Source organism: Paroedura picta, chromosome 1 (assembly GCF_049243985.1).
Source record: "Paroedura picta isolate Pp20150507F chromosome 1, Ppicta_v3.0, whole genome shotgun sequence".
Lineage (NCBI taxonomy): Eukaryota > Metazoa > Chordata > Lepidosauria > Squamata > Gekkonidae > Paroedura > Paroedura picta.
Genome location: NC_135369.1, coordinates 10,714,139 through 10,740,759, shown reverse-complemented (window position 1 = coordinate 10,740,759; position 26,621 = coordinate 10,714,139). Strand labels below are relative to the sequence as shown.

General features: G+C 52.3%; 1 protein-coding gene across 1 annotated transcript; it reads right to left on the bottom strand.

Annotated features, from left to right (window-relative positions):
- Positions 1-27: 27 nt before the first annotated feature.
- Positions 28-24,841, bottom strand: LOC143829766 (mothers against decapentaplegic homolog 4-like). The gene is given in 14 exon segments (XM_077321146.1): positions 28-2,289; positions 2,291-2,388; positions 3,057-3,195; positions 4,217-4,385; positions 5,557-5,612; positions 5,614-5,741; positions 5,824-5,877; positions 7,356-7,526; positions 9,166-9,306; positions 10,819-11,043; positions 12,987-13,007; positions 15,171-15,360; positions 21,716-21,970; positions 24,542-24,841. Coding segments are annotated over 13 exon segments (1,743 nt in total). The 5' UTR covers positions 21,953-21,970; positions 24,542-24,841; the 3' UTR covers positions 28-2,175.
- Positions 24,842-26,621: the final 1,780 nt, after the last annotated feature.

The window sequence follows — 26,621 nt, the reverse complement described above, 5'->3', positions numbered from 1 at the left end:
GTAATCACAAGTCAACTCCAGGCTACATTAGATCAAAAGTAATGCATTTTATTTGATTTTACAAAATTTATATCCTGGCTCTCTGCCCGAGACAGCTAACAAACTGAAACAGACTAGTTAAAAATCACATTTTTAAACCCATTTAAAATCACCTTCACCTCAAAGAAAACACATTTTGTATCTTGTGTTATTTAGTTTGATTTTTTTTTGCCACAATGGTTTTTGGTATTTCGTCTTTTTGCAGCCGAACCACAGGTTCAAATGCAACAGGGGCAGCTTTCTCCCCACCACAAATGATCAAAGGTGGGGAAAAGGCCTTTTCTTTCCCAAGTCTGCCCCGGCTTCCCCTGCTGAATCTTGGCCTGTCATACCCCTGCCTTAAAAGCAAGGCAGTAATCATATTTCATCTCTCCCTGCCTTACAGGCTGCAGGAGAAGCACAACATTCTGGAAGGAGATCTCTCTTGATCTCAGGGAAAGGCTGCACCTGTTGAATCATTGCCTGTTAACAGCCGTTAAAGAGTTCTGAGAGGGAAAGCGTCTGTTGACAGAATTTGTAATTCTTTCCCATTTATATCCTGTCCTTTCCCAGAGCCTCAGTCTCTATCCTATGGAATGCCATAGGGTGGAGATGAGCTATAAATAATTCTGGGTGAATTCCTAGGTCCAACATGGGGACCGGCATCCCTACCTGAGAAAGAAGACAATTAAACAGGACAGTGAGGTCAGCACCTTCCTCCTGTTAAGTGCCAGTCCTTGTCTGTCTCCAGATTGCTTCACTTCAGGGCAATTTCCTTCTCCGAAGTGCTGCAGTCAGTCTGTCTCTCAGCTAGACATGTAGCTAGGACCCTTGGTCTGTCTTTCCCCTGTACTATCAAGTATAGTAGTTCCTGAATAAACATTTATCTACTCTTTAATCAGGTTGGGCAACCTCGTTGTGTTCATTACTATACTTTGGAGGGAGGACTCTCTGGCATTATGCCTTGCTGAAGCCCCTCTACCCCAAAATTCTTCAGGTACCCTTCCTTCCTTCCTTCCTTCCTTCCTTCCTTCCTTCCTTCCTTCCTTCCTTCCTTCCTTCCTTCCTTCCTTCCTTCCTTCCTTCCTTCCTTCCTTCTCCTTCCTTCCTAAAACAACCCCCCAAATTCTATGAAGTTGAATTCCATGCTCACATTTGGTCCTCTTCCACGGAATGGAGCTGTGACATGCTAAGGCTATGGGTGGGTGGCTGGCAGGAGAAAAATTAAAAAGAAAAACAAGGTCTCGTCCAATTAACAGGAAGTTGTTACCATAGAGTTCCTGGCAATTCCTAGAGTTACCAGAAGTGAGAAAGAGCAGCTCTAGGAATTGCCAGGAACTCTATGATAAAACCCGTCAGACAAGACCTTTTCTTTTGAGTTTTTCTTCAAGAGTGGCGGACGTCAGGACCTGGATGTAAGGAATTCCTACCGGGGTTTCGGATGCCCTGTGGGCAGGGGTGACCAAACTGTGGCTCTCCAAATGTCCATGAACTACAATTATCATAATCCCCTGAAGGTTCATGGGAATCGTAGTCCATAGACATCTGGAGATACAGACGGCCCTGGCTCATGCTGAAAGGGGAATGGTCAACGTGTGTACTGGACGTGGGCCACAGGCCACCAAATGCCAGTCACCAAAAGAGAGGTTTATCCCCCCCATGGTCAGGTTTAGCGGGAAGGGTTCTCTATGTCTGTAGGTTTTTTTTTGAGGGGGGATTTTCATTTATTTGGCTGCAGACTGATATTTTAAAGCACGTTAACAGATCCTAGGACAAGAGTCCTTTAGGATGAGGGTGTGGGAGTTGGGTCACTTGCCAACTGTTCCCAGGTCATCTTTGGCCACTTTGTAAAGAAGAAGGACATCGACAGAGGTCTACAGTGGCACAAAGACCTGCGCAGGGAGAGATCCTCCTCCTCCGTTCACTCCATGGCCAGTCTCAGCACAGGACGAGCCACATCTCCCGAAGTGGCCAACAGAAAACTCCACCGCCTCGGGCCCTTAGAGGCCTGCAGGGATCGATCCCTACCCCCCCTTTGCACCGGAGCTGGGGGGGGGGGGGAGTCAAGGGTTTCCTTCACAGTGCTGATGACCCCGCAGAGCCTACGTGGGCTACGGCGGCAGGGAGGTCAAGACCTCGTGCTCCGCTGCGGCCCCTCTAGTTGACGGGAGCTGGGTCGGCCAGCGGCATGGTGTGGAGAACTTCATCCAGGAGCTGCAGGGCCCGGTGCAGGTGGACCTCGATCCAGCAGGGGGTGTGCTTGATGCTCTGCCCGCGGGTAGTCCGGCCCCCAGCCCTTGACGAAGCTCAGCCGCAGGATGCACAGTCGGCGGAGGTCATCGACGCCGATCCCGGCTGCTGCGGAGAGGCCTGCGGGGCAGAGAAAAGGGATGCTCAGGAGGAGACGGACCCTTGGCGATCGGACCCGAGAGCACCTCTGGGAGCTTTTATTTCTTGATTTCAGTTTTATCCCGCTCTTTGTCCGAAGGGGGTGCTGTTCAGAGCATTCCCCCCACTTCCTTTTAGCCTCGCGACAACCCAGCGAAGTAGGCTTGGCTGAGACAGAGGTACAGGCCAAAGGGAGTCTAGCGGCCCCCCTGCCTAAATTCTGCCTGACCGATTAAACCTTCCAAGAACTGATCAGCCCCCCTCAGCAGACTTTGAATTCTGGGAAGAGGCAGCTTTAAACCTTAAATTTAAATTACGTTTTTGATTTAGGTGTTTAACCCAGGAGTAGTCAACCTGTGGTCCTCCAGATGTCCATGGACTACAATTCCCATGAGCCCCTGCCAGCGTTTGCTGGACATCTGAAGGATCACAGGTTGACTGAAACCTATATGGTATGTTTAATTTATTGGTATTCCAAACGTGACATGATCTGCCCTGAAGGGAAGGATGGAATACGATTGTAACCGTAAATAAATAACAATCGTTTCATTTTTATTATAAAAAGCACCTCCCCCAGACCCCGCCCCCTGCAGGCTCCGCCCCCAAAGCCTCCAAGTCTTCCTGCATGGCTACCCCTGTCTGGCACCTACCGACAGCCGGAGCGATGCCTCCCACCGAGCCAGGCCCGGGGATGTTCCCAGACACGGCTGCCGCCTGGGCCGCTGCTGCCACCTGAGCCGTGGCTGCCTGCTGGTGCACCTGTCGGTGGCACTGGCACAGGTCGAACACCTGGGAGGGAAGAAAAAGGAGAAATAGATTCGGACCCTCTAGGGCAGGGGTAGTCAACCTGTGGACCTCCAGATGTCCATGGACTACAATTCCCATGAGCCCCTGCCAGCAAACGCTGGCAGGGGCTCATGGGAATTGTAGTCCATGGACATCTGGAGGACCACAGGTTGACTACCCCTGCTCTAGGGGATTGCGAGAATCCCCTTTGCAGGAGGGCAGAGACTTGTGCAAGGTGGGGGGAAAGTACAGAGATGCTTAAGATCACAGAATCATGGTGGTGGAAGACTCCTCCGGGGTCATGAAGTCCAACCCCCTGCACTATGCAGGACACTCACAACTGCCTACCCTAAGAGGCGATAGGATAACCGTCTTAAAATACATGAAGGACTGCCATATGGAGGACGGAGCAGAGTTGTTCTCTCTTGTCCCAGAGGGACAGACTAGAACCAATGGGATGAAATTAATGCAAAAGAAATTCCATCTAAACATCCGGAAGAAGTTCCTGACAGTCAGAGTGGTTCCTCAGTGGAACAGGCTTCTTCGGGAGGTGTAAATTCCTCGTAAATTTTTAAGCAGAGGCCAGATAGTCATCTGACAGAAATGTAGATTCTGTGAACTTGGGCAGATGGTGACTGGGTGGGCAGGAAGGGATGTGCCAGTGTTTGTCTCTTGCGGTCTTTCCTTGCATACCCAGGGAATTCATGATTGCCACGGTGGGATGGTAGGTGAATTCCTTCCAAGCCAGGCTGGATTCTGGAGATTTTTGGTGGAGGGATCACTTGGGCATGAAATTGGGGTCACTGTGGGTGGGCAGGTAGTTGTGAGTATCCTGCACAGTGCAGCACGTTGGACTAGATGACCCTGGAGGTCCCTTCCAACTCTAGGATTCTACGATTCTACCTGCCCACCCACAGAGACCCCAATCCCATGTCCAGATGATGCCCCCCCCCAAAGCCCCACCCTTTGTGCCATTTTATAGCCTTTGGTGATTCCTGATGCACCGGAAGACCGTCATCCTCACCTTGATGTAAGCGCCAGGGTAAATCTTATGCACGGCGTCCCCCGGAGCACGGCCAGCTTCCCGGTCCAGGTAGTAGCTCTGCACAAACACCGCGTGGTCGCTCAGGCACCGCATCCAGACGTCCCCTTCGCCGCGGCACTGGAGCTGAACCCCTTTCCCGATGTGCAGTCTGCAAGAGGGTGAGAGCTGAGTTCGAGAGACCGGCCTGGAGGATTTCACGCAATGGGCCGCCCCCTCCAAAGGCACATCTTTGCTTGCCGTAGACTCAGAGTGGGAATCTTGGGGCCTGTACATTCAAAACCTCTGAGACTTCTGGTCTCTCTCTTTCTCTCTAGAACTGCAGCTCCCAGGATCCTTTAAATCTGTGCTTCTCAACCTGGGGGTCGGGACCCCTTTGGGGGTCGAACGACCCTTTCACAGGGGTTGCGGCAGGGCAAGCAGCTTGGCCGGGAGGGGGGGGGTGTTATCCACACAACAGCCTTCTGGGGTAGATCAAGGTAGAGCGTTTGTCTGTCTGGAAAAGAGCGAGATCGGAATGGTGGGAGAAGAGGCAGAAGTGTACTGAGAAACCCCAGAAAAAAACCAATTTAAGAAGAAGAAGAAGAAGAAGAAGAAGAAGAAGAAGAAGAAGAAGAAGAAGAAGAAGAAGAAGAAGAAGAAGAAGAAGAAGAAGAGAGTTGGTTCTTATATGCCGCTTTTCTCTACCTAAAGGAGTCTCAAAGAGGCTTACAGTCGCCTTCCCTTTCCTCTCCCCACAACAGACACCCTGTGAGGTGGGTGAGGCTGAGAGAGCCCTGAGATTACTGAAGAAGAAGAAGAGTTGGTTCTTATATGCTGCTTTTCTCTACCTAAAGGAGTCTCAAAGAGGCTTACAGCCACCTTCCCTTTCCTCTCCCCACAACAGACACCCTGTGGGGTGGGTGAGGCTGAGAGAGCCCTGATATCACTGCTCGGTCAGAACAGTTTTATTAGTGCCGTGGCGAGCCCAAGGTCACCCAGCTGGCTGCATGTGGGGGAGCTCAGAATCGAACCCGGCATGCCAGATTAGAAGTCCGCACTCCTAACCACTACACCAAACTGGCACCAAACCACTACACCAAACATACAATCATGAACAATAGATCTTCACGCCATGGGTCAGTTTCGGTGTAATTTCTGTGAAAGAACCCTTGCATAATTTTAGGGTTGGGGGTCACCCCAACATGAGGGACTATAATAAAGGGTCACGGCATTAGAAAGGTTGAGAACTGCTGCTCTAAAGGGTCCTCAATTCCTAGAGGGGCTGTTCCCTTGGGCATGGATAGAGCGCATTCAAGCACAAACCTCAACGCAGTTCTCACCTGGCTCTCTCGCTGGCGTCGGTGCGGTGGACGTTGGAAAGCTGGCCCAGGCAGAAAACGGTCGCCCCCGGACGGGTCCACGTAGCCGTCCACGGTCACCACGGGGCAGTTGGAGGGCACCTTGAAGATTTCGCCCACCTGCACGTCCATCTCGAAGTAGGCGATGGAGCACCAGAACTCAGGGCCTGTGGGGATGCGAGAGTTAGAAGAACAGGACGGGAGGGGAGCAGGAGGGAAACGAGGGCAAGTGAGGGAGGCGTCGCTTACCAGGATGGCTGGAGACCGGGTGCCGGTAGGGAGCTGGGCTGTGTTGCGTGGGCCCTGGACGCCAGGGAGAAGACACAGGGGTCAGGAGACAGTCACATTGTCCTGCATAGTGCATGGGGTTGGACTAGATGACCCAGGAGCTCCCTTCCAATGCTATGACTGTAGGATTCTATGACACATAGAATCCTAGAATCATAGAGTTGGACCTCATGGGCCATCTAGTCCAACCCCCTGCACTATGCAGGACACTCACAACCCTCTCGCTCATCCACTGTCACCTGCCACCCCCTTGAACCTTCACAGAATCGGCCTCTCCGTCAGATGGCTCTCAAGCCTCTGTTTAAAAATCTCCAAAGATGGAGAACCCACCACCTCCCAAGGAAGCCTGTTCCACTGAGGAACCACTCTGACTGTCAGTAATTTCTTCCGGAGGTTTAGATGGAATTTCTTTTGAATTAATTTCATCCAATTGGTTCTGGTCCGTCCCTCCGGGGCAAGAGAGAACAACTCTGTTCCATACAATCATAGAATCCTAGAGTTGGAAGGGGCCATGCAGGCCATCTAGTCCAACCTCCTGCTCAATGCAGGATCAGCCCAAAGCATCCTAAAGCATCCAAGAAAAGTGTGTATCCAACCTTTGCTTGAAGACTGCCAGTGAGGGGGAGCTTACCACCTCCTTAGGCAGCCTATTCCACTGCTGAACTACTCTGACTGTGAAAATTTTTTCCTGATATCTAGCCTACAATGTTGTACTTGTAGTTTAAACCCATTACTGTCCTCCCCTCTGCAGCCAACAGAAACAGCATCCTGCCCTCCTCCAAGTGACAACCTTTCAAATACTTAAAGAGGGCTATCCATCCTCTAAATGGCAGCCTTTTAAATACTTGAAGGTGGTTATCAGATCCCCTCTCAGCCGTCTCCTCTCCAGGATAAACAGACCATTGACTGACTTAACCAAAACGTCAACTCCACAAGAGGCCAGAAGAGTACTTGAACCACAAAGGGGGAGGAAAGATCAAAATTGCACCCCAGTATTTTCAGAGGAAAATGACCTGGATGTTACCCAAAGGATTTGAGTTCTCCATCTTTGGAATTTTTTAAACAGAGGCTGGAGAGCCATCTGACGGAGAAGCTAATTCTGTGAAGGCTCAGGGGGGTGGCAGGTGACAGTGGATGAGTGATAAGGTTGTGGGTGGCCTGCATAGTGCAGGGGGTTGGACTAGATGACTCAGGAGGTCCCTTCCAACTCTATGATTCTACGATTCTATAATAGTTCTTAGTGGCCCTCCCCTGCAAGGTCCTTGTGGAGATACAGGGACCAGAACTGGACACAGAATTCCAAATGATCCTGCCTCTTTGATATTACCTTTCCCCCACTTCTTGGTCATAGATAGGAGACCCTTTCTTAGGATGGGAGTAAAAAAAGAGAGAGTGCCCTCCACCAGGACTCCTTGCATTTTCTGAAATCAAACATCCTCCCCCCTCCCCCCTCCCCTTTTCACCCCTCCCGCATTTTGCTTGCAGGGACGTACAGTAATGGCTTTGGTGGTGGTGGGGTGTCGGCGGGTGGCTCCGTCCGTTCTGCTGCTGCTGTGGGGTGGGGGGCGGCGGAGGGGTGGCCTGCTGGCCCCTTCCCCCCAAGGAGTAGCTCGTGGTGCCTCCCGTCCCGGTCCAACTGTGCCCAACCGTCCCGGTTGTGGAGTCTTGCGGAAACCCAGGAAAGAAGGAAACGGGACGAATGAAGGAGAGGGGACATGTGAAGCTCGCTGATTCTGAGCTGTCTGATTCCCCACCACCTCCTCTGGTGACTGGTGGTCATCTTCGAGGGTCTCAGGAAGGGAAGGGTCTTTCTCAAAACATAAGAGAAGCCCCGTTGGATCAGGCCAAGGGCCCATTCAGTCACACAGTGGTTAAAACCCAGGGGCCACCTGAGGTCTAGCAAGGAGGCCAAAACTCCAAAGTCCTCCCCCTGTTGCCCCCCAGGCACCAAGAATACAGAGCATCCCTGCCCCACACATAAGAGCATAATGAAAGCTATGCTGGATCAGGCCCATGGCCCATCTAGTCCAACACTCTGTGTCACACAGTGGCCAAAACCCAGCAGCCATCAGGAGGTCCACCAGTGGGGCCAGAAGCCCTCCCAATGATGCCCTCCAAGCTCCAAAAATACAGAGCATCCCTGCCCTGAACCTTGTTCCCTCTGTCCCTTGGGGCCAAGAGCCACCGATGGCCCTTCGCTCTACGTATTCATCCGATCCCTTCTTGAAGCTATCTATGCTTGTAGTTGCCACCACTTCCTGCAGCCGTGAATTCCGCACATTAATGACTCTAAGGAAGAAGTATTTCCCAAGCCTTGTGCTCAGCAGTTTCATGGACCGTCCACAAGTTTGTGCGTTGTGAAGAACCAAAACCTTGAGCCTGATCCAGAAGCCAATTGGTCGCCAAGGCAGCTGCCTCAGCCTAGGCTGGATACTTCCAAGATGACCTCGAGGTGGCCCTAGCAGCTGAATTCTGCACCAATTGCAATTTGTGGGTCAGAGACGAGGGAAGGCCCGCGTAGAGCAAGCTGCACAAGTCTAGTCTGGAAGTGACCGTTGCATGGATCACCGTGGCCAGGGTGCTGGGGACAGGCAGGGCGCTAGTAGCCGGGCTTGGCACAGACGGATAAACGCCACTTGGGTCACCTTCGTGAGCTGTGCTGCGATAGATAAGGAGGCATAAAGATCACCCCCAAGTTCCTAGTGGTGGGCAGAGCTGTAAGCTGCACCCCATCCAGGCAGGGGAGGCGTGCTTCCTGGTCCTGCCCCCTTCTACCCAGCCACAGGACTTCTGTCTTGGAGGGGTTGAGTTTCAGACGACTCTGCCTGAGCCATCCAGATGCCGGGCTTTGAACCCGGGACCTTCTGCATGCCAAGCAGAGGCTCTTCCATTGAGCCAGAGCTCTTACTGAGACCAGCTGCACTTTTCCAGGGTCTCAGGCAGAGCTCCCTCCTGCCTGGTGCTTTTAATTGGAGATGCCGGGGACTGCAGTTCCCAAGTTCAATCCCTGACTTCTCCAGTTATATGAACCAGGTAGTAGATGATCTGCAAGACCTGCACATTAGATCCTGAGAAGGGCTGGGCTCAGGGTCAGACTGTCTGCTTTGCGTGCAGAAGTTCGCCGGTTCTATTACTTGCCTCTTCACTTAAAAGGATCAGGGAGGTGGTGATGTGAAAGACCTCTGCCAGGGACCCTAGAGACCACCAGCCAGCCTGAGTCAACAATACCGACCTCAATGGACCACAGGTCTTTCTGAGTTCTCCTTGCCTTCATTAATTTCACCCACTCAGCAGGATACTTACTGGGGTAGGGCAGTTTTGGGGTGCAGCCATTTTGCTGCGATCCTGAGGGAGCCGGAGAAGGGGCCGGGGTGTGCGAAGAGGCAGAGATCTGCAGAAGACCCTCGCCGTGCAGAAGGGGGAGCAGAGGACCCCCAGGAGGCCCTGATGGAAGGGAAAAAAAAGTCTTGTTTCAAGTGATGCAGAAGGTCCCAGGGTTGATCCAATTTGGAGAATGTGGGAAGAAGACATCCCTTTTGAAGAACAAGAGTTCCTTTTACAACCCGCTTTTCTCTACCCGAAGGAGTCTCCAAGGAGTCTTACAATTGCCTTCTCTTCCTCACCCTGCAACAGGGACCCAGAGAGGCAGAGCGAGCTCTGAGAGAACTGCTCTGTGAGAACAGCACTATCAGGGCTGTGAGTGGCCCACGGTCACCCAGCCGGCTGCATGCGGAGGAGCAGGGAATCAAATCCAGCTCGCCAGATTAGAAGGTACGGCACCTAACTGCTGCACCAGCCAGCCAGCCAGCCAGCCAGCCAGCCAGCCAGCCAGCCAGCCAGCCAGCCAGCCAGCCAGCCAGCCATTCATTCATTCATTCATTCATTCATTCATTCATTCATTCATTCATTCATTCATTCAATTTGTAGCCCACCACTCCCACACAGTAGCTCCCACAATAAATAATACCCACAATAAAATCCCCATTAAAAAATAAAACCAAATAACCCACCCCTAGCGGCGATAAAGACCCTCCCCCTGGCTCCAGAGGCTTCACTCCTGTGCCTCAGGGCAGGGGTCGTCAACCTGTGGTCCTCCAGATGTCCATGGACTACGATTCCCATGAGCCCCTGCCAGCGTTTGCTGGCAGGGGCTCATGGGAATCGTAGTCCATGGACATCTGGAGGACCACAGGTTGACTACCCCTGCCTCAGGGGACACAACAGGGGTGAGCCGATTACCTGTCTAATTCGGGGAGGGGCTCAGATCTAAGAACCCTGGTCTCAACCAAGGGTCTGGCAGAAGAGCTCCGTCTCAGAGGCCCTGCGGAACTGGGAAAGCTCTGTCAGGGTCCTCAGCTTCCCCAGGAGCTCACTCCACCAGGTTGGGGCCAGGACCGAAAAGAGAGAAAGACAGAGAGAGAGAGAGAAAGACAGAGAGAGAGAGAGAGAGTAAGAGAGAGGTAAAGAGAGAGGTGGTCCCACAGATATATTCAACCTTCTGACTGTGGAGGAGCCCCTGGAATAAGTTTTTGGACTTCTAGGAGCCCCCAAAGTGATGTCACCTCCCTGCCACACGCCCCCCACCCACCCCCAACCGCCATGTCCCTGGAAGTGACAATACCACCTGCGTTAACAGGCAGGCTCAAGGAGAACTGAGGGGAGGAGTTGGTTTAAGCTGGGAGTCCCAGGTGCAGAAACCCTAAGACAGCTCACTCACGCTTGGGAAGGGGAAGGGAGAGCAACAGAAGTAGCTGGTTCCCTGGCTTGTGAACAAATTGAGCCTCAGGGGAGGGCGGTATATAAATATAAATAAATAAAATAAATCCTTTAAGGCAGGAGGGGAAAGGCCACGGCCCCCCTCTGGAGCTTCCGTGGACCCTGGGGGCCCACGAACCCCTGGCTGGGAACCCCTATGCTACACCTTCCCTTCAACCTAACCCCTGTCCAAAATCTTACCTGGGGGAGACAAGGGCAGAGAAGGGTAGATGCCAACAGGGGGACGGGGCGATTCGGAGAGCTGAAGCGGCGACACGGGCTGGAAAGGGTCTCCCGGCTGGTGGCTGGATTTGCTCCCGGGACCCGGGTGCTCAGCCGGGAGAGGAGCCTGGATCTCCATGTGGATGCAGTCCGGGACGAATTCCTCTTTCACTAGTTGGGCGGGAGGGGCTGGGGGCGAGAAGACTGGACAGGTCGGGCACAGTTCACAGCAGCGGTCTCGTCAGAGGTACGCTGCCCCTGAATATGGAGGCTCTCCACGTCGCTCACCTTGGAGGGGCAGCCGACTTGCACCGTGACGGCCTAGCAAGTCAGCTTCCCTGTCCTGCACTAGAGACTGACTGGCATCTCAGACTTCCGCACACGGTGGACAAGGCCCTCTCAGTGAGCTTTCTCAGCTGGATTTTCCGGTGCAAAACAGGAAAATCGACTTCTGAAATGCACTGAATGCAGAGCGGTTCCACCAGGCCTCTCGTCGGGGCCTGAAATAACCACCAACCGCCGGAGATGGGGAGGGTCTGCAAAATCAAGGATCCGCCCCCCCCCCCTCCATCTGCTATGTATTAGCTGGGGGAAAATCAGATAATGTTAATGCAGGCCTTTCTCTATTTTTATACCGTTGAGAAACCCTGAAACGTTTTTCAGGCTCGACAAACGCTAGAAGTGGCATGATAGTGCAGAATAGGGTGCAGAAGCAGAACGGTGGCCACGCCCACCCGGGGCCACGCCCAACCACGCCTCCCCTCCCCACCCCCTCCTTCCAGCCCAGTTTTCTGTTTCCAAAAAGGGCCAGACAGGTACCTCTGGCTAGCCTACAAGGCAGAATGTTGAGCTGGAAACTCCTGCCAAGTTGCTTGTTCCCCAAAACTGGATTTGGACGGTCTGTTTCATGGCCTTAGCATCCTGCCGGTGATAGCACCCTCTCTCCTCCACGGCGCTCCCCAGCCCTTTCATGAAAGCCATCTCAGATGCCAGCCCCACCCCTTGTGGCGGTGAGTTCCAGCAGAACTGTGCACTGAGAGATGTACAACAGTTCTCTCTCTCTCTCCCTTCCCAATCTCTGTGGCCTTTTCTCATTGCAAAGAAAAAAACTCAAAAGGCGGGGGGGGGGGGGGGAATTCCAACCTAAAAATCAAGCCAGGAAGCCAAAGGTTGTGCAAACGAAAAATGAAATAAAATGCAACTATTTATTACACAGGGCGCGTAATTCTAGGATTTAAAAAAGGACATGCAAAGAATCCACTGAAAACTCAAATCTGAGACGACGGCAACAAAATGAAGTTGGACACGCAGCTCCGAAGCATCACGATAACGGTTGCCCATGCGGAATAAGCAAAAGACCCAACGTATTGTGACCCTTCGGGGTCTTCTTCAGTGGGCAAAACTGTAGCCCCACACACGCAAACTATAGCTGTCTCAGCATAGAGTATCTTTTAAAGGCCAAGCGGGTTGCATATGAGTCCTAAAACTGATTTTAAAAAAATATATACTGACTTGAGAAATTCTAAACATACATAAAATACGTAGGTGGATTTTACTTTGTTTTTTCGTTTGCTCAGAATTTGGGTCCTGGCCCGGTCATATTAGCCATTAAGGCTCTCAGGGGAAATCCTAAGGGGTTATTGTTTGGGAGGGTCTATCCCCTCCTGTCGGGGTTACCCTGGACCCCGGCGAGGAGCAGCCGTCGCTGCTAGAAGCAGTGTGCAAAGAGCCGCCTTGGTGCTCTTTAATTATTCGACATATTCACCGCCCCTCTCTCCATTCAGCTCTTGAGGCAGCGTACAACACAGATCTCTGCAACGGTGTCAACTGCAATGATATGATGTGTTTTGGGAGAACTTCTGTGGCAAAGAAGCCCACAAGGGTGACAAGAGCAAAGTCGCTTGGCTCCTCTCCTCCTTTCAACACAAAAAAATCCAGGATTTCGCCCTTCCAAATGCTAAGAACTGGGGGAACAGGTGTGTTTTTGCTGACCTTTCAACACACCTGCTCAGTTTCTGCCTTCTTTGTAAAGGAGGTTTTGCCCTGGGGAGGGGGAGGCCACGGCAGTACTCTGAAGATCTTCCCAGAATCCCTTGCCTTTGCCCCCACCCCCCCACCCCGTGCCCAGCCCAGACCTCAGCTCTCACCTGTATTCTGGATATTCAGTCCTATCAAGAGAGAAGAGAGAAGGGATTGATCAGTTTTCTCTGTGGCTTCAATGCCTGCCACCTGTTTGTTAACGAGAGGCCGCCTCTTGAGGTGAAGTGCCTCTGAGCATGCACAGAATGGGTCATTCCCTGGGTACAACCGAGAGTCTTTTTTTTGGCATCTAAGGTCAGGTTGCCTTGGCACTGAACAAGAGGTGCCTGCAGCAGAGGCCACGGTCGTATACTGTAGTCCCTTGGGGGACGCAATCCGAGCAAAGGAAGACCAGGCTTCCGTGAGAGGGGAAGGGCACCAGAGGCTCCGTTTACTGCTCAAAATCCAGACTGGGAATTCTAAAAAGGGCCCTCTGCAGATACCTGTTGGGCTTGCACAGAGGCCCTGGGCCAGTAGATCTGTACCCCTAACCCGGACGCAAGGGAGCTTGGATTTCATCTGGGTATACGGCCCAGGGTTCTGTGGACCCGATCTGTCCATCGCGGTTTGGTTCCTGCCTTTCCTCCAAGGCATGCAGGAAGGGGGACACAGTGCTCTCCTCACAGCAACCCTATAAGGTAGGTTAAACTGAGCGAAGTCTTCCTTCGGGAATAAGAATGATAAACTTTATTCCAGTATTCCGCCTTTCCTAAATAGCTCAGGGCCCATAATACTGTCTAACGCCACCCATTTGCTAATAAATCAATTCACATCCATCAATTTACAGAGGAAGGGTTTTAGAGAACTGATCTTCCTCTCTTTCTGTAGGAGAGAAGATGGCTTCCTGCGATACTCAGCTAGGGCGGTCACCTGGGCGTTCCCCTGGGGTATGCAACTGTGTGACCCAGTACTGTCCTCTATTGTTTTGGCTGAGAAAAAACAGCACTGGGCAGAGGCCGAAACGTACGCGTCTAACGCAGCCTTTCTCGGTGTTATTACTGTTGAGAAACTCCCGAAACATCCTTCAGGCTTTGAGAAACCCCAGAAGTTGGGGGATCGTGCAGAATATGGATGGGAAGCAGAGCTGTGGACACGCCCACTCGGGGCCCCTCCCCTCTCCACCCCCTCCAGACCTACCATTGGCCAATTTGGGAGGGGGTGGGTGGGGCAACACGACCACGTATGGTCATATTTAGTTATTTTTATTTATTTATATTTTAATTTATATACCGCCGCTCTCAAAAGGCTCGCGGTGGTTTACAATAAAAGAATAAAATAACCCAACCTGTCATTGGAGCCATTGCCTATTCATTGGAGTCAACTCCCCTCCCCTGCCCACCTGCAGTCAGAAGCTCTTTCATCAGCATCATCAGTAGCAGCAGCATCAGTATCATATTTATTCCCCGCCACTTCCGCATCGGCTCGTGGTGGGTTACAAAGTCTTATAAAGCCCTCACTAAAAGACACAAGCCTCTTGTGGCGCAGAGTGGTAAGGCAGCAGACATGCAGTCTGAAAGCTCTGCCCATGAGGCTGGGAGTTCAATCCCAGCAGCCGGCTCAAGGTCGACTCAGCCTTCCATCCTTCCGAGGTCGGTAAAATGAGTACCCAGCTTGCCGGGGGGTAAACGGTAATGACTGGGGAAGGCACTGGCAAACCACCCCGTATTGAGTCTGCCAAGAAAACGCTAGAGGGCATCACCCCAAGGGTCAGACATGACTCGGTGCTTGCACAGGGGATACCTTTACCTTTTTAAAAGACATTAAAAAAACCCAACATGGCGGAAAACAACCCCACCTTACCCCACTACAAGAGGGGTGAGGAAGGAGGTTGACGATGTGCTACTTATACCCAAAGTGCGTGTGTGTGTGGGGGGGGCATTGGTCTACCTCATCGGCCCCAGGAGCGAGGGTCCTGATCTCAATTATTCTAGGGAATCTGCAGATGGTCACTCCAGGACCTCAACCCGGCCTCAGCCATATGCCTGGCGGAAGAGCTCCGTCTTGCAGGCCCTGCGGAAAGCTGGTAATTCCGGTGGGGCCCTCAGCTCTTCCGGGAACCGGGGCCAGGGCCGAAAAGGCCCTGGCCCTGGTCCAGGCTGGGCAAACGTCCCAGGGGCCCGTGCAAAACATTTCTCTCCCGATAAATGTTTAACAAATGTTAAAAAATGTATTTAAAATTAATGAACTCCCACCCATTCAAGGAACCCTTCCAGGGCCATCAGCCTGGACTGAGATCTCTTCCACCTGCTCACCGATGCCAGGTGACACCACTCGCTCGTAGTGGTACGGGTTCACACAGACGCTGTCGTACTTGAGGTCGAAGGCGAAATGGCAGAACTTCAGTTCGTTCTTCAGTTCGTGCTTCAGTTCGTTCTTGTGCAAATCTGGCCAGCGCCAGAGGCGGGCGTAGATTACGTGGGGGAAGCCCTTTCGCCCCGCGACCTGCAGAATGGGAGAGAGGGAGGGGGGAGATAGTGGGCCTTTCGGTTAGAACAGGATCGGGAGGAGCGATCAGTGACTGCACAGGCACCCGCGGAAAAAGCAAGCCCGCGGCCTTGAATCTGCGGGTCGGCCAGACAGAGTAAGTTCGCTGGCTGCTAAAATGTGGCAGAAATGTACGACAGCCGTGTGCAATCACACCTGCGCAACAGCAAAATGCAGTGACAGCAAATTGTGCCACAGCAAAGCGCTGTAATAAGTGTTTATGAATGTTCAATAGCGGTGCGCAATAAGAATTGCACCAACGTTGCGCAATAAGAAATGCCCAATAAGAGAGGTGCAATAAGAAATGCGAAACGATAACAATAATAAACGACTGCCAAATTGACGAGGGAAGAATTCCATCCCTCCCATTAACTCTCTCTCTCTCTCTTTTTTTTTTTTTTTTGCTTAAGATCGCCATTAGAACCACATTTCAACACGAACACCCAGCATTTCACCTCTCGAACTCTCCAGAGTGTAAACCGTGTGCACATCTGAACTATTTCTGCAACCCCCATACTCCGGCCCGCTTTATCCACGTAGCACATGCTATGGGCCCCGCATTTCCAGGGGCCTCATGGATGAGGGCCATAGCCTCTCTCCTCCCTCCCACGCAAGAGTGACGCCCCTCTGCCCTCCTTCTGACTGCTCTGTTATAATGTTATTGCTGTTGTCACCTGTTGTTACCATATGTTATCTGTATCTTTTCCCTGTTTCCTGTAAACTGCCCCGAGCCTCCGGGCAGGGTGGTATATAAATATAAATAAAAAAATAAATACATTTTTAGGGGCTGTATTGTTTTTACTGTTTTATTGTGAACCGCCGTGAGTCTCTTTGAGTGCGGCAGTATACAAGTCCAGAAATAAATAAAAAATAAAATAAATTGCACTCTGCTAAGGGCCCGGAAATCCTTAAGCGCAGTGGTCCCCAACCTGCGGTCCGTGGCCCGGTGCCGGGCTGCGAAGGCCAGGGCACCGGACAGCGGTTCCCTCTCCCCGCCCCCCCCCGCAGTAAAAAACTTCCCAGGCCGCAAGCCTGCGGCCCGGGAAGCTTCTTACTGCGGGAGGGGGGGAGAGAGAATAAGGGCCGTGCCGCGCATCGCACATGCGTGTTGCGCGGCCAAAATCGTGCACACGCGGCACTTTCACGTATGCGCGCAAGTGCCACGCATGCATGATTTTGGCTGCACAGAGCGCATGTGCGCATGCGTGGCCTAGCTGCGTGGGCACGATGCGCGGGCGCGGCCACACATGCGCGCTGCGCGGGCGTGGCCGTCGCCCTGCCGTTCCCCAGCCATAAAAAGGTTGGGGACCACTGCTTAAGCGGGCTCTGGTGCTACGAGCCCTGCAGATCCTTAACGCACTCCTGCCCGTACTGCTCATTCCCCTGTCCCTGACTGATTTAAATAATAAGCATGTTAGCAAAGTTGAATATCTTGCCTATTGCAGAGAATGAACAAAGGGAAATGTGCAGAGAAACTCAGGCAGAGGGAGAAAGGGCCCAAACGGAAAAAGTTTTCTGGCGGGCATGATGGCTGGGGAAACCGGGGCGCTCCCTGAGCGAACTACAAGGGGAATTGTAGTCCATGGACATCTGGAGGGCCGCAGTTTGACTACCCCTGCCCTACCCCTCCAGCTCCTCCCCGAGAAACGGCAAATGCTCACGATGTAGGGGTGTGCGGCCCCATCCTTCTCCCCCACTGGCCGAAAGAATGCACCCTCCGGCTCAGTGCAATGAGGATGATGAAATGACTCTTCCCCCCCCCACCAGCATTGGGTGGGTGGGGGGCACAGAGGTTGCACTCATCCCCCCCCCCCAAAGGCTTTTTGGCTGCTGCTGACTCCAGACATAACAACAGCCCCCCTTCCTCCCCACGGCTCCAAGAACCAGACAGTGACTCATCCTCCGGGCGAGGGGAGGAGGGGGGGGAGCAGAGGAAAAATAGGGCCGATTAGAGCAAGGGAGGGTGGGGGGGGACGGGTTAATGGCTTCACAGCCTAGCCTGGCTTGACCTCAAAATTTAGCGAGGGGGAGGGGGAGGGACAAAAAAGAGAGCCCCCCCCTTCTGCAAAGCGACCCCACCCCCACGGAGAGAGAGAGAGAGAGAGAGAGAGACACTGCGGTTTCAAGGCCTTTAAGGAATAGAGAGAGAGAAAGGAGAATTGCTGAACCTCTCCAGGGCATTGGTAGGGGAGTGGAGGGAGGGGGTGCCAAATTCAGGTCGGGAAACTCCTGGAGAGGAGCTGTCATTCCAGGGGGTCCCCAGGTCCCACCTGGAGGCTGGCATCCTTAATACAGAGAGAGAGAGAGAAAGAGAGAGAGAGGTTTCTTTTATTTTGGATTAATCAAATAATCAGACAACAATGGAGGGATGGTGGGGTCAGCCTTTCCTTTGCCCATCATTGTCTTTTGTGAGGTTCAGGGGGAAAAGAGGGGAAACCTAACGATGCCAACCTCCAGGTGGGGCCTGAAGATCTCCTGGAGTTCCTCCAGACGATGGCGATCAGGGTCCTTGGAGAACAGGGCTGCTTTGGAGGGTGGGTTCTATGCCTGCCGAATTTCCTTCCCCGGTCCAAACTGTGCCCTCTCCGGGCTCCACCACTGCCCCCATCTCTGGGAACTTCTCCAGCTGGAGTTGGCCACCCTGAGTGCTTACAGACAAGCTTCCCTCTCAGAGAAAGCCCAGAGCAGAGGAGGCTTTCGTCCTGGGATAGCCGGCATGGTGTGGTGGTTAGAGGACGAGGATTTGGGAGACCCGGGTTCGAATTCCTGCTCTTCCAATGGTCGCTCCATGGGAGACTTGAGCTACTCCCAAGCTCTCAGCCTTGCCTACATTGCAGGGTTGATGTGAAGGATAAAACATAGGAGCAGAGAACTGTGTAGAGCAGGGGTAGTCAAACTGCGGCCCTCCAGATGTCCGTGGACTACAATTCCCATGAGCCCCTGCCAGCAAACGCTGGCAGGGGCTCATGGGGATTGTAGTCCATGGACATCTGGAGGGCCGCAGTTTGACTACCCCTGGTGTAGAGTGCTCTGGGTCCCCCTAAGTTTGGTATCAGTGAGGCGAGCCAAAAAAGATATAAACGCATCCAGTTCTTTGCTTTGCTTGCCTGCTCCGTGCGATCGAAACATGAGTAAAGGGAGTCCTCAGTTCACCGACCTAGAAGGGGCTCCTTCATTCTAGGCATTTACTTATGCAAATCTTGCTTTTGTTCCCAGCTGGGACTTAAAGTAGCTTCGAATATTGTTCTTCCAGCCTCTGTTCTTCCCGCCAGCAGGCAATCATGGTAATTGAAGTCCGTGGACATCAGGAGAGATACTATTTGGCCACCCCTAATCTAGTATCTGAGCCTCTTGTGGTGCAGAGTGGTAAGGCAGCAGACATGCAGTCTGGAAGCTCTGCCCATGAGGCTGGGAGTTCGATCCCAGCAGCCGGCTCAGGGTTGACTCAGCCGTCCATCCTTCCGAGGTCGGTAAAATGAGGACCCAGCTTGCTGGGGGGTAAATGGTAATGACTGGGGAAGGGAATGGCAAACCACCCCGTATTGAGTCTGCCATGAAAACGCTGGAGGGCGTCACCCCAAGGGTCAGACATGACTCCGTGCTTGCACAGGGGATACCTTTACCTTTAATCTAGTATCTGGGGGACCCAGGTTCGAATCCCTGCTCTGCCATGGAATCTTGCTGGATGACCTTGAGACAGTGACATCCTACCACACAGGGTTGTTGTGAAGATAAAACAGAGGAGAGGACAATGAATGTAAGGTGTTCTGGGTCCCCACTGGGTCATAACTAAAGCAAATAAATAAATGAACACAGGTGTCCTGAGATCCTTGGAGAAAGATAAAAATATACCAGATAGACAGAGGTGGAAAAGTTCAGAGGTGGCGAAATTTGTTTCAAGCAGTCTAGCGGATGATTCATATTTTTTAACACTGCCTTGCTACCAAAGCATTACAAAAATGAAATTCTGCAAGCAGAAAACTAGTACGAAACAGGGCAGCCTGGCCTAGCGTCTTTCTCTTTCCTACTTGCAGGGATATTCAAATGAAATTGCACACCTCATGCGTGTTATGTAGATTCACCCTCTCATGTAACAGAGAGCCTGATTTCGAAGATGATCAGGGTCACACATGAAGAAGAAGAAGAAGAAGAAGAAGAAGAGGAAGAAGAAGAAGAAGAAGAAGAAGAAGAAGAAGAAGAAGAAGAAGAAGAAGAAGAAGAAGAAGAAGAAGAGTTGGTTCCTATATGTCGCTTTTCTCTACCCAAAGGAGTCTCAGAGCGGCTTCCAGTCGCCTTCCCTTTCCTCTCCCCACAACAGACACCCTGTGAGGGAGGGGAGGCTGAGAGAGCCCTGAGATTACTGAAGAAGAGGAAGAGTTGGTTCTTATATGCCGCTTTTCACTACCCAAAGGAGTCTCAAAGTGGCTTCCAATCGCCTTCCCAAGCTCACCCAGGACTACAAGTCTGTCGTTCAAGTGAAGAGCGTGCTTCTATGAATTCAGGTCACAGTCTATGGCTCTGCAAATTACATATTCATCCTGAGGCAGCAGATAAAACAAGATCTTACAATAGTTGATAGTAGTTCTAGTAACAGTTCCAGATGACAGATCCCTCAGATAATCAATACCTCAGTCCAATGACGGTTTAAGGATTCGCAGGGCCTGTAGCACCAGGGGCCTTTTTCAGTTCTTGGAGAAGAAGAAGGATTGTTTTTATACCCCGCTTTTCACTACTTAGAGAAGCCTCAAAGCGGCTTACAATTGCCTTCCCTTCCTCTCCCCACAACAGACACCCTGCGAGATAGTTGGCGCTGAGAGAGCCCTGACAGAACTGCTCTGTGTGAACAGAACTATCAGGACTCTGACAAGCCCAAGGTCACCCAGCTGGCTGCAGGTGGAGGAGTGGGGAACCAAATTCGGCTCACTTAGAAGCCACATAACTTTGAAGACTTCTCTAATAATCACAGTGCGTAGGTTCCCTAATTGTATAGCACTACAGTGACCCTGGAACTCCAGGGGACTATTAGCATGTCCCACATGTGCTACTAGGCTAAACTTTCTCTACCTGAGATGCAAAACATCCCTGACCATCTGCGATAGTCTGAGACACCAAATAGCATTTCTAAGAAAAACGCTATTTTCCTTAGAATGTCCAGTGCGGTGTAAGAATAAGACCCCAGTTAAAATCCTCACTCAGCCACAAAGCTTGAAGGAAGGACTGTGGGACAGACATTTCCTTTCAGCCTACCTTACCTTTCATGGGTAACAACTGCCTGGGAGAAAACCCTGCCCTAAGCTCCGTAAACCCAGCGTCTGCTTTAAATGGTTAGAACCGTCCCGCAACAGAACTCAGTGCAAAAACACTGCGCTTTAAGAAGAAGAAGAGTTGGTTCTTATATGCCACATTTCTCTACCCGAAGGAGTCTCAAAGCAGCTTCCATTCGCCTTCCCTTTCCTCTCCCCACAACAGACACCCTGTGAGGGAGGGGAGGCTGAGAGAGCCCTGAGATTCCTGAAGAAGAAGAGTTCGTTCTTCTATGCCGCTTTTCTCTACCCGAAGGAGTCTCAAAGTGGCTTACAGTCACCTTCCCTTCCTCTCCCCACAACAGACACCCTGTGAGGGCTCTCTCAGCCTCACATCCCTCACAGGGTGTCTGTTGTTGTGAGAGGAAAAGGAAGGCCACAGTGTAAGCCACTGTGAGACTCCTTCTGGTAGAGAAAAGCGGCATATAAAAACCAACTCTTCTTCTTCAGTAATCTCAGGGCTCTCTCAGCCTCCCCTCCCTCACAGGGTGCCTGTTGTGCGGAGAGGAAGGCGACTGTAAGCTGCTTTGAGACTACTTCAGGTAGAGAAAATCGGCATATAAGAACCACATCTTCTTCTTTTGCACCAGCCGAAGCTTCCGGGTCAAGGACAATGGAAGGCTGGCGTACAGCGAATTCCAGAAGTCTAGTCTGTATATGACTGTCGCATGGATTGCATGCATAACTGGCTCAAGATCACCCAATAACTTTCAAGTCATGCAGATCCTTGAATCCGGGTCTCCTGTGAAGGCTCAAGGGGGTGGCAGGTGACAGTGGATGAGCAATAGGGTTGTGAGTATCCTGCATAGTGCAGGGGGTTGGACTAGATGACCCAGGAGGTCCCTTACAACTCTGTGATTCTATGATTCCTCCGCTCTTCACACTGGCTGCCTTTTGAACCTGGGACCTTCTGCCTCCAGTGCAAATATTCCACCCCTACCCCGAGAACACCAGGTTTCTCTGCCACAGGATTTGGGCCTCGACTTCTCAACATGACTCTGAGAGCTTACCTGGAGACGTCCGTCGAGGGTGCGCTGTATGGTGACGCACTTGCTGGGGTGGGCGCCGTTGGTCGTGATGGCCGTGATGAGGGAATCCAGTTCGTCCTTCTTCTCCTTCAGCTTTTTCACCAGGCTCTCAATGGCGCGCTTGGCGAAGGATTCGTTCTCGCCGCCCTGCCGGTGGCACAGCAGGCTGTGGACGATGCTCAGGCAGGCGTCACTGCTGCTGGGCTGGTTCAGGGACATGGCGATGGCAGCGGTTCCCTGGGAAGGGAAGGAAGATATATCTTCAGATCCATGAGGACTAGCAACGTGTTTAAAAGGAACAAACATGACACAGCAGTTTTGTTTCAGAATCAGGGGCTAAGGAAACCAAGCCTACATAAGATGCTTCTCCAGGTCCTCTGGGACTATATATATATTTAAAATTAAGCAGATGTAATTATGGTTGCCAGCTCAGGGTTGGGAAATTTTGGAGATTTGGGTGGAGGCTGAGGAGGGTGGAGTTGAGTGAGGGGAGTGACTTCAATGGGGTATAATATCATAGAGTGCACCTTCCGTGGATCTATTCTCTGGGTGAATTGATCCCGTGATCTGGAGATCTATCGTGATCCCAGGAGACCTCCAGACCCCACCCAGAGGTTGGCAACACCGTGGAAGCTTCAGGTGGAGACATTCCCAAGACCGGTTTGTTTTATGCATGGTTTATAGGTGTGATTTGAGAACTGAAAAATAGCCCAAGTAAAAGCAAGAAAACATTTATGGCTTATTTTTATGGCCCAGCACAAGGAAGATCCTTTCTACCCTCCACCCCCTAACTGCTAAAAAACCTATTGAGATTTGGTCAGGTCATGTTTATGTGCAACTCATTTTTGCATTCTTAGAATCTGGAAACTTGCTCATTGGTTTAAAAACCAAATAAATAAGCAAAGGGTTCTGAAGATGCTGGATTCTGTCAGGGTTTCCTTATACGCCAGTGATAAGGCCCTGGAATTTAGAGATATTGAAGAGAAGAAGGAGGAGAAGAAGAAGAAGAGTTGTTTTTTTATATCCTGCTTTACACTACCTGAAGGATTCCCAAAGCAGCTTACTAAAACTTTTCCCTTCCTTAACCCACAGCAGACACCCTGTGAATTAGGTGGGGCTCAGAGAGCTCTAACAGAATTGTTCTGCTCGGTAAACCTTCAGACGCCCTTCCATGACTGAACAATTAGATCTCCCGAGTGTTGTTGTTATTCATGTTGTGTTGCGAATTGTTACTTGACAGATGATGTTGTGATGTTCTATTGAAATCTGTATAATGTTACAGATTGTTATAATGTTCCATGTCAATTTATGCAATGTTCCACGTGAGCCGCCCAGAATGGGGGGTATAAAAATCCAAACAAACAAACAAACAAACAAAAACAGCTAAGTGGACTGTGACTGCACACAGAGGAGAGGGGAATCAAACCCGGTCCACAGCCGCAGCTCTTAACCACTACACCAAGCTGGCTGGGACCGGAAGAGGTCTAAAAGAATTATTCTGCGTGAAGAGTTCTAAGAGAACTGTGACTGACTCAAGGTCACACAGAGAGCTCAAAAAGAACTGCTCTGCAAAAACAGTTCTAAGAGGACTGTGACTGACCCAAAGTCACCCATTTGGCTGAATGTGGAGGAGTGTGGAATCGAACCCGGTTCTTCAAATCCAAGGCTGACGCTCTTAGCCACTATACCACACTGACTTTTATAACCCAAGATCTGGGGAATAAGGTGAAGCTGGGGATGGGATAATGGGGTGGAGGGGCAGTCAAGAAGGGGCTGTCCCCTCCCCCTTCTGAGGGACTAGAGCAGGAGAAGTCAAACTGCGGCCCTCCAGATGTCGATGGACTACAATTCCCATGAGCCCCTGCCAGCGTTTGCTGGCAGGGGCTCATGGGAATTGTAGTCCATCGACATCTGGAGGGCCGCAGTTTGACTACCCCTGGACTAGAGGGGCTCACTTTGAAAGTGAAGGTCCCTTCCAACCCTACTATTCTAGCATTCTAGGATTCTGCCATGGAAAGAAGATCTTAGAAGGCAAGTGAGGGCAAGTGAAGGCTGGTTCTGTTTTCAAATCTGGGCCGAACAGCTGGAAACAAGGGAGGAAGGACAAAGACTCCTAGCTTCTGGGCATGCCCAGAGGTTAAGGTAGGAAATACAATGGTTAGGGTTTGGGGGGGGAACTTTATTAGGTTGGGGGGGAGGGGAGACAAACCCACATTTGCCGAGAAAGGCAGGATTTGGGGAGTGAGGGGTGTTCAGCGGAGACATGATGCCCCACATTCTGCCCTCCAGAGCTGCTGTTTTCTCCGGGGGGCCTGACCTCTGTTGCCTGGAGATGGGCTGGAATCCCACAACATCTCCAGACCCCGCCTGGAGCTTGGCAGCCCTAAGGAGACCCGACCCACCCTCCCCAGTCTCCGGTTCTCCCTCTGGGCCCAGGAAGTGGTCAGTGAGGGGGCAGAACCTGTGGGCAGCCCCCCAGCAACCAGAGTTAGGTGCCAAATCTTGGTTCAGGGAATCTTTGGGGTTTGCAGGAAAGGCTGGCGGATTTCCGACAGGTTTGGGGCTGGAGCCTGGGGAGGCCCCCTCCCAAACATCCACTCCCCCCCCCCCGGGTGCGGAGCTGATCCCCACCCTCTAGAGAAGTGCTCTCCCTCCGGGAGACCTCCAGATCCCGCCTGGAGGCTGGCATCCCTCGACAGGGGGTGGGAGACGCGCTCCGCAGAGGCGAGCGAGCAGCTCTTCCCGAACCCCGCGATCCGCCCTGCAGAGGAGGGCAGGGGAAGGGCCGAAAGCCCAGCCCCGACTCACCTGCTAGGCGCGCCGAGACGGGGGGCGCATCGGCCTGCGTTCAGGGGCGCGGGGCGCGCATCCCGAGCGGCCGTCTGCGCGGATCCGGAGCAGGCAGGCAGGCAGGCAGGCAGACAGGCAAGGCAAGGCAGGCAGGCTGGCTTCTCCCCCCAGCCGCTTGTGCAATCGGAGAGGAGGCGGCGGCGGCGGCAGAGCAGACTAAACACGGCCGAGCCAGACAATCGCTCGCCCGCGAGTTCTGCTCCCAACCGCATCGCCCGGGGGAGCGCAGGGGGCCGGCCCAAAGCGGAGAAGGAGGATCCCACCCTCCTGGTCTGCGCCTGGGCGGGCGGGCCGAAATCCAACCGGTGCAGCTCACTTCTCCCCCTCCCAATCGCGGTTGGGACAGGGCAAGGGAGGGACAAAGGAGGCGCGGTGGTGTCAGCGGCGTTGCTCAAGCGGGGTGTCTCTCTCCGCCTCGCCAGGGAGGGGAAACCGGTTGGATTTCTGCCTGCAAGGACTGGGAGCGCCAGGGTAGGGAGGGGATTGTTTTGGGGTTACGTCGTTACGCCTCTTGTCCTCTGGCAAGGTAACGGAGTCCCCAAAGGGAGAGACCTCGGATCGGGCTGCAGCTTCTGTGATTAGCAATTTGTGGGATGGGGGCAGGTGAGGCTGAGCACAAAGGGGGGGGGGTTAGGGGTTTAACCCCCCCCCCCAAAGATTAGATAAAAGAAATAATATGAAAAGATGCTTATTGAATCAATGAAAGCCTATCGACAGTGGTACGAAATGGAGAAAAAATAGAAAAAGGGAAAGCGAGAAAGAACTAATTGAGATGGGGGTAAACCTGTGGTCCTCCAGATGTCCATGGACTACAATCCCCATGAGCCCCTGCCAGCAAACGCTGGCAGGGGCTCATGGGGATTGTAGTCCATGGACATCTGGAGGACCACAGGTTGACTACCCCTGAATTAAGACGTTTCACGAAGATTCTGTGATGTATTGTAACCCCCACCCCTACAAATCCTGGACAGGGGCCTTGGGGTAGAAAAAGGCACTGAAGGAATCTCATGAAAGGAGGTTGTCCTTCGCCTCTCTGTATGCTGCATCTCTTGGGCCTTCTCATTCTGCTTCTGTTGGGGGCAGGGAGCTCGGCCACAGACTCAGGAGGTGACGGAATGCCCCCCTCGCTCCTGGTGCAGTGAAGCAGGGGAATTAATTACCTGCCCTCTAAGGAGTGTGTCCGTTGGGCCTCTGCCTGCTGCCCCGATGAGCTCTCTGTCCTCCCAGTCATGAATAGTGAGTTGTGTGTAGGGAACGGGCTCTTCGGTCAGCCGGTAATTCGTGATTCTGGATCTAAAAATGAACCCTTCAGGTTGTCAGAGGGATGCTCGCCTCCAGTTTTAATTTCGAAAATGAACATGGGGAAAGAATACTCGCGTGTAGAGATTTTATGGAAGGACCAAGCTGGGTCTGCTCTGATCATCCCTTTCAACACCTGTTTTCAGATTGGTCCTGCAAGGCCTACAGATGGGGACAGAAAGACAAGGGCTCTCCCCAGTCGGGGTTGCCAATTACAGCTGACTCCCAGGCTATAGAGATCTCTGCCCCTGGTACAAAAGATTCCCCCAATGGAAGCATCAGACACTGTGCTCCCCAAACCCTGAACCTCCAGGAATTTCCCAACCCAGAGTTGGCGACCTATAACTAACTGCTACATCACACACCCCAGCAGCTGCCATTCAAAGCCGCACTGCCTCTGAACCTGGAGGCTCCATTTAACCGGGGGAAACAGCAATTTGAGAAACCTCTCTCCCAGAATACATGTCTTTTCCCGCTTTTGCTATCCATGCCCAGCCAATCGATGGCAAGCCCCATAGCGTTTACAAGGCAAGAGAGGTTTGGAGGTGGTTAGCCACTGCCTTCCCCTGCATAACACCTCTTGGGCTTCCTCAGTGCCCAAATGCAAACCAGGACTGACTTTGTTTAGCGGACGTTCTGATGAGATTGGGCTAGGCAGGATTATCCACTTCAGGGTGTCTAGTCCCCCTTAAGAAGCAAAGAAGAGATGGAGGGGGGTAGGGTGGGGGGTGGGTGGGTG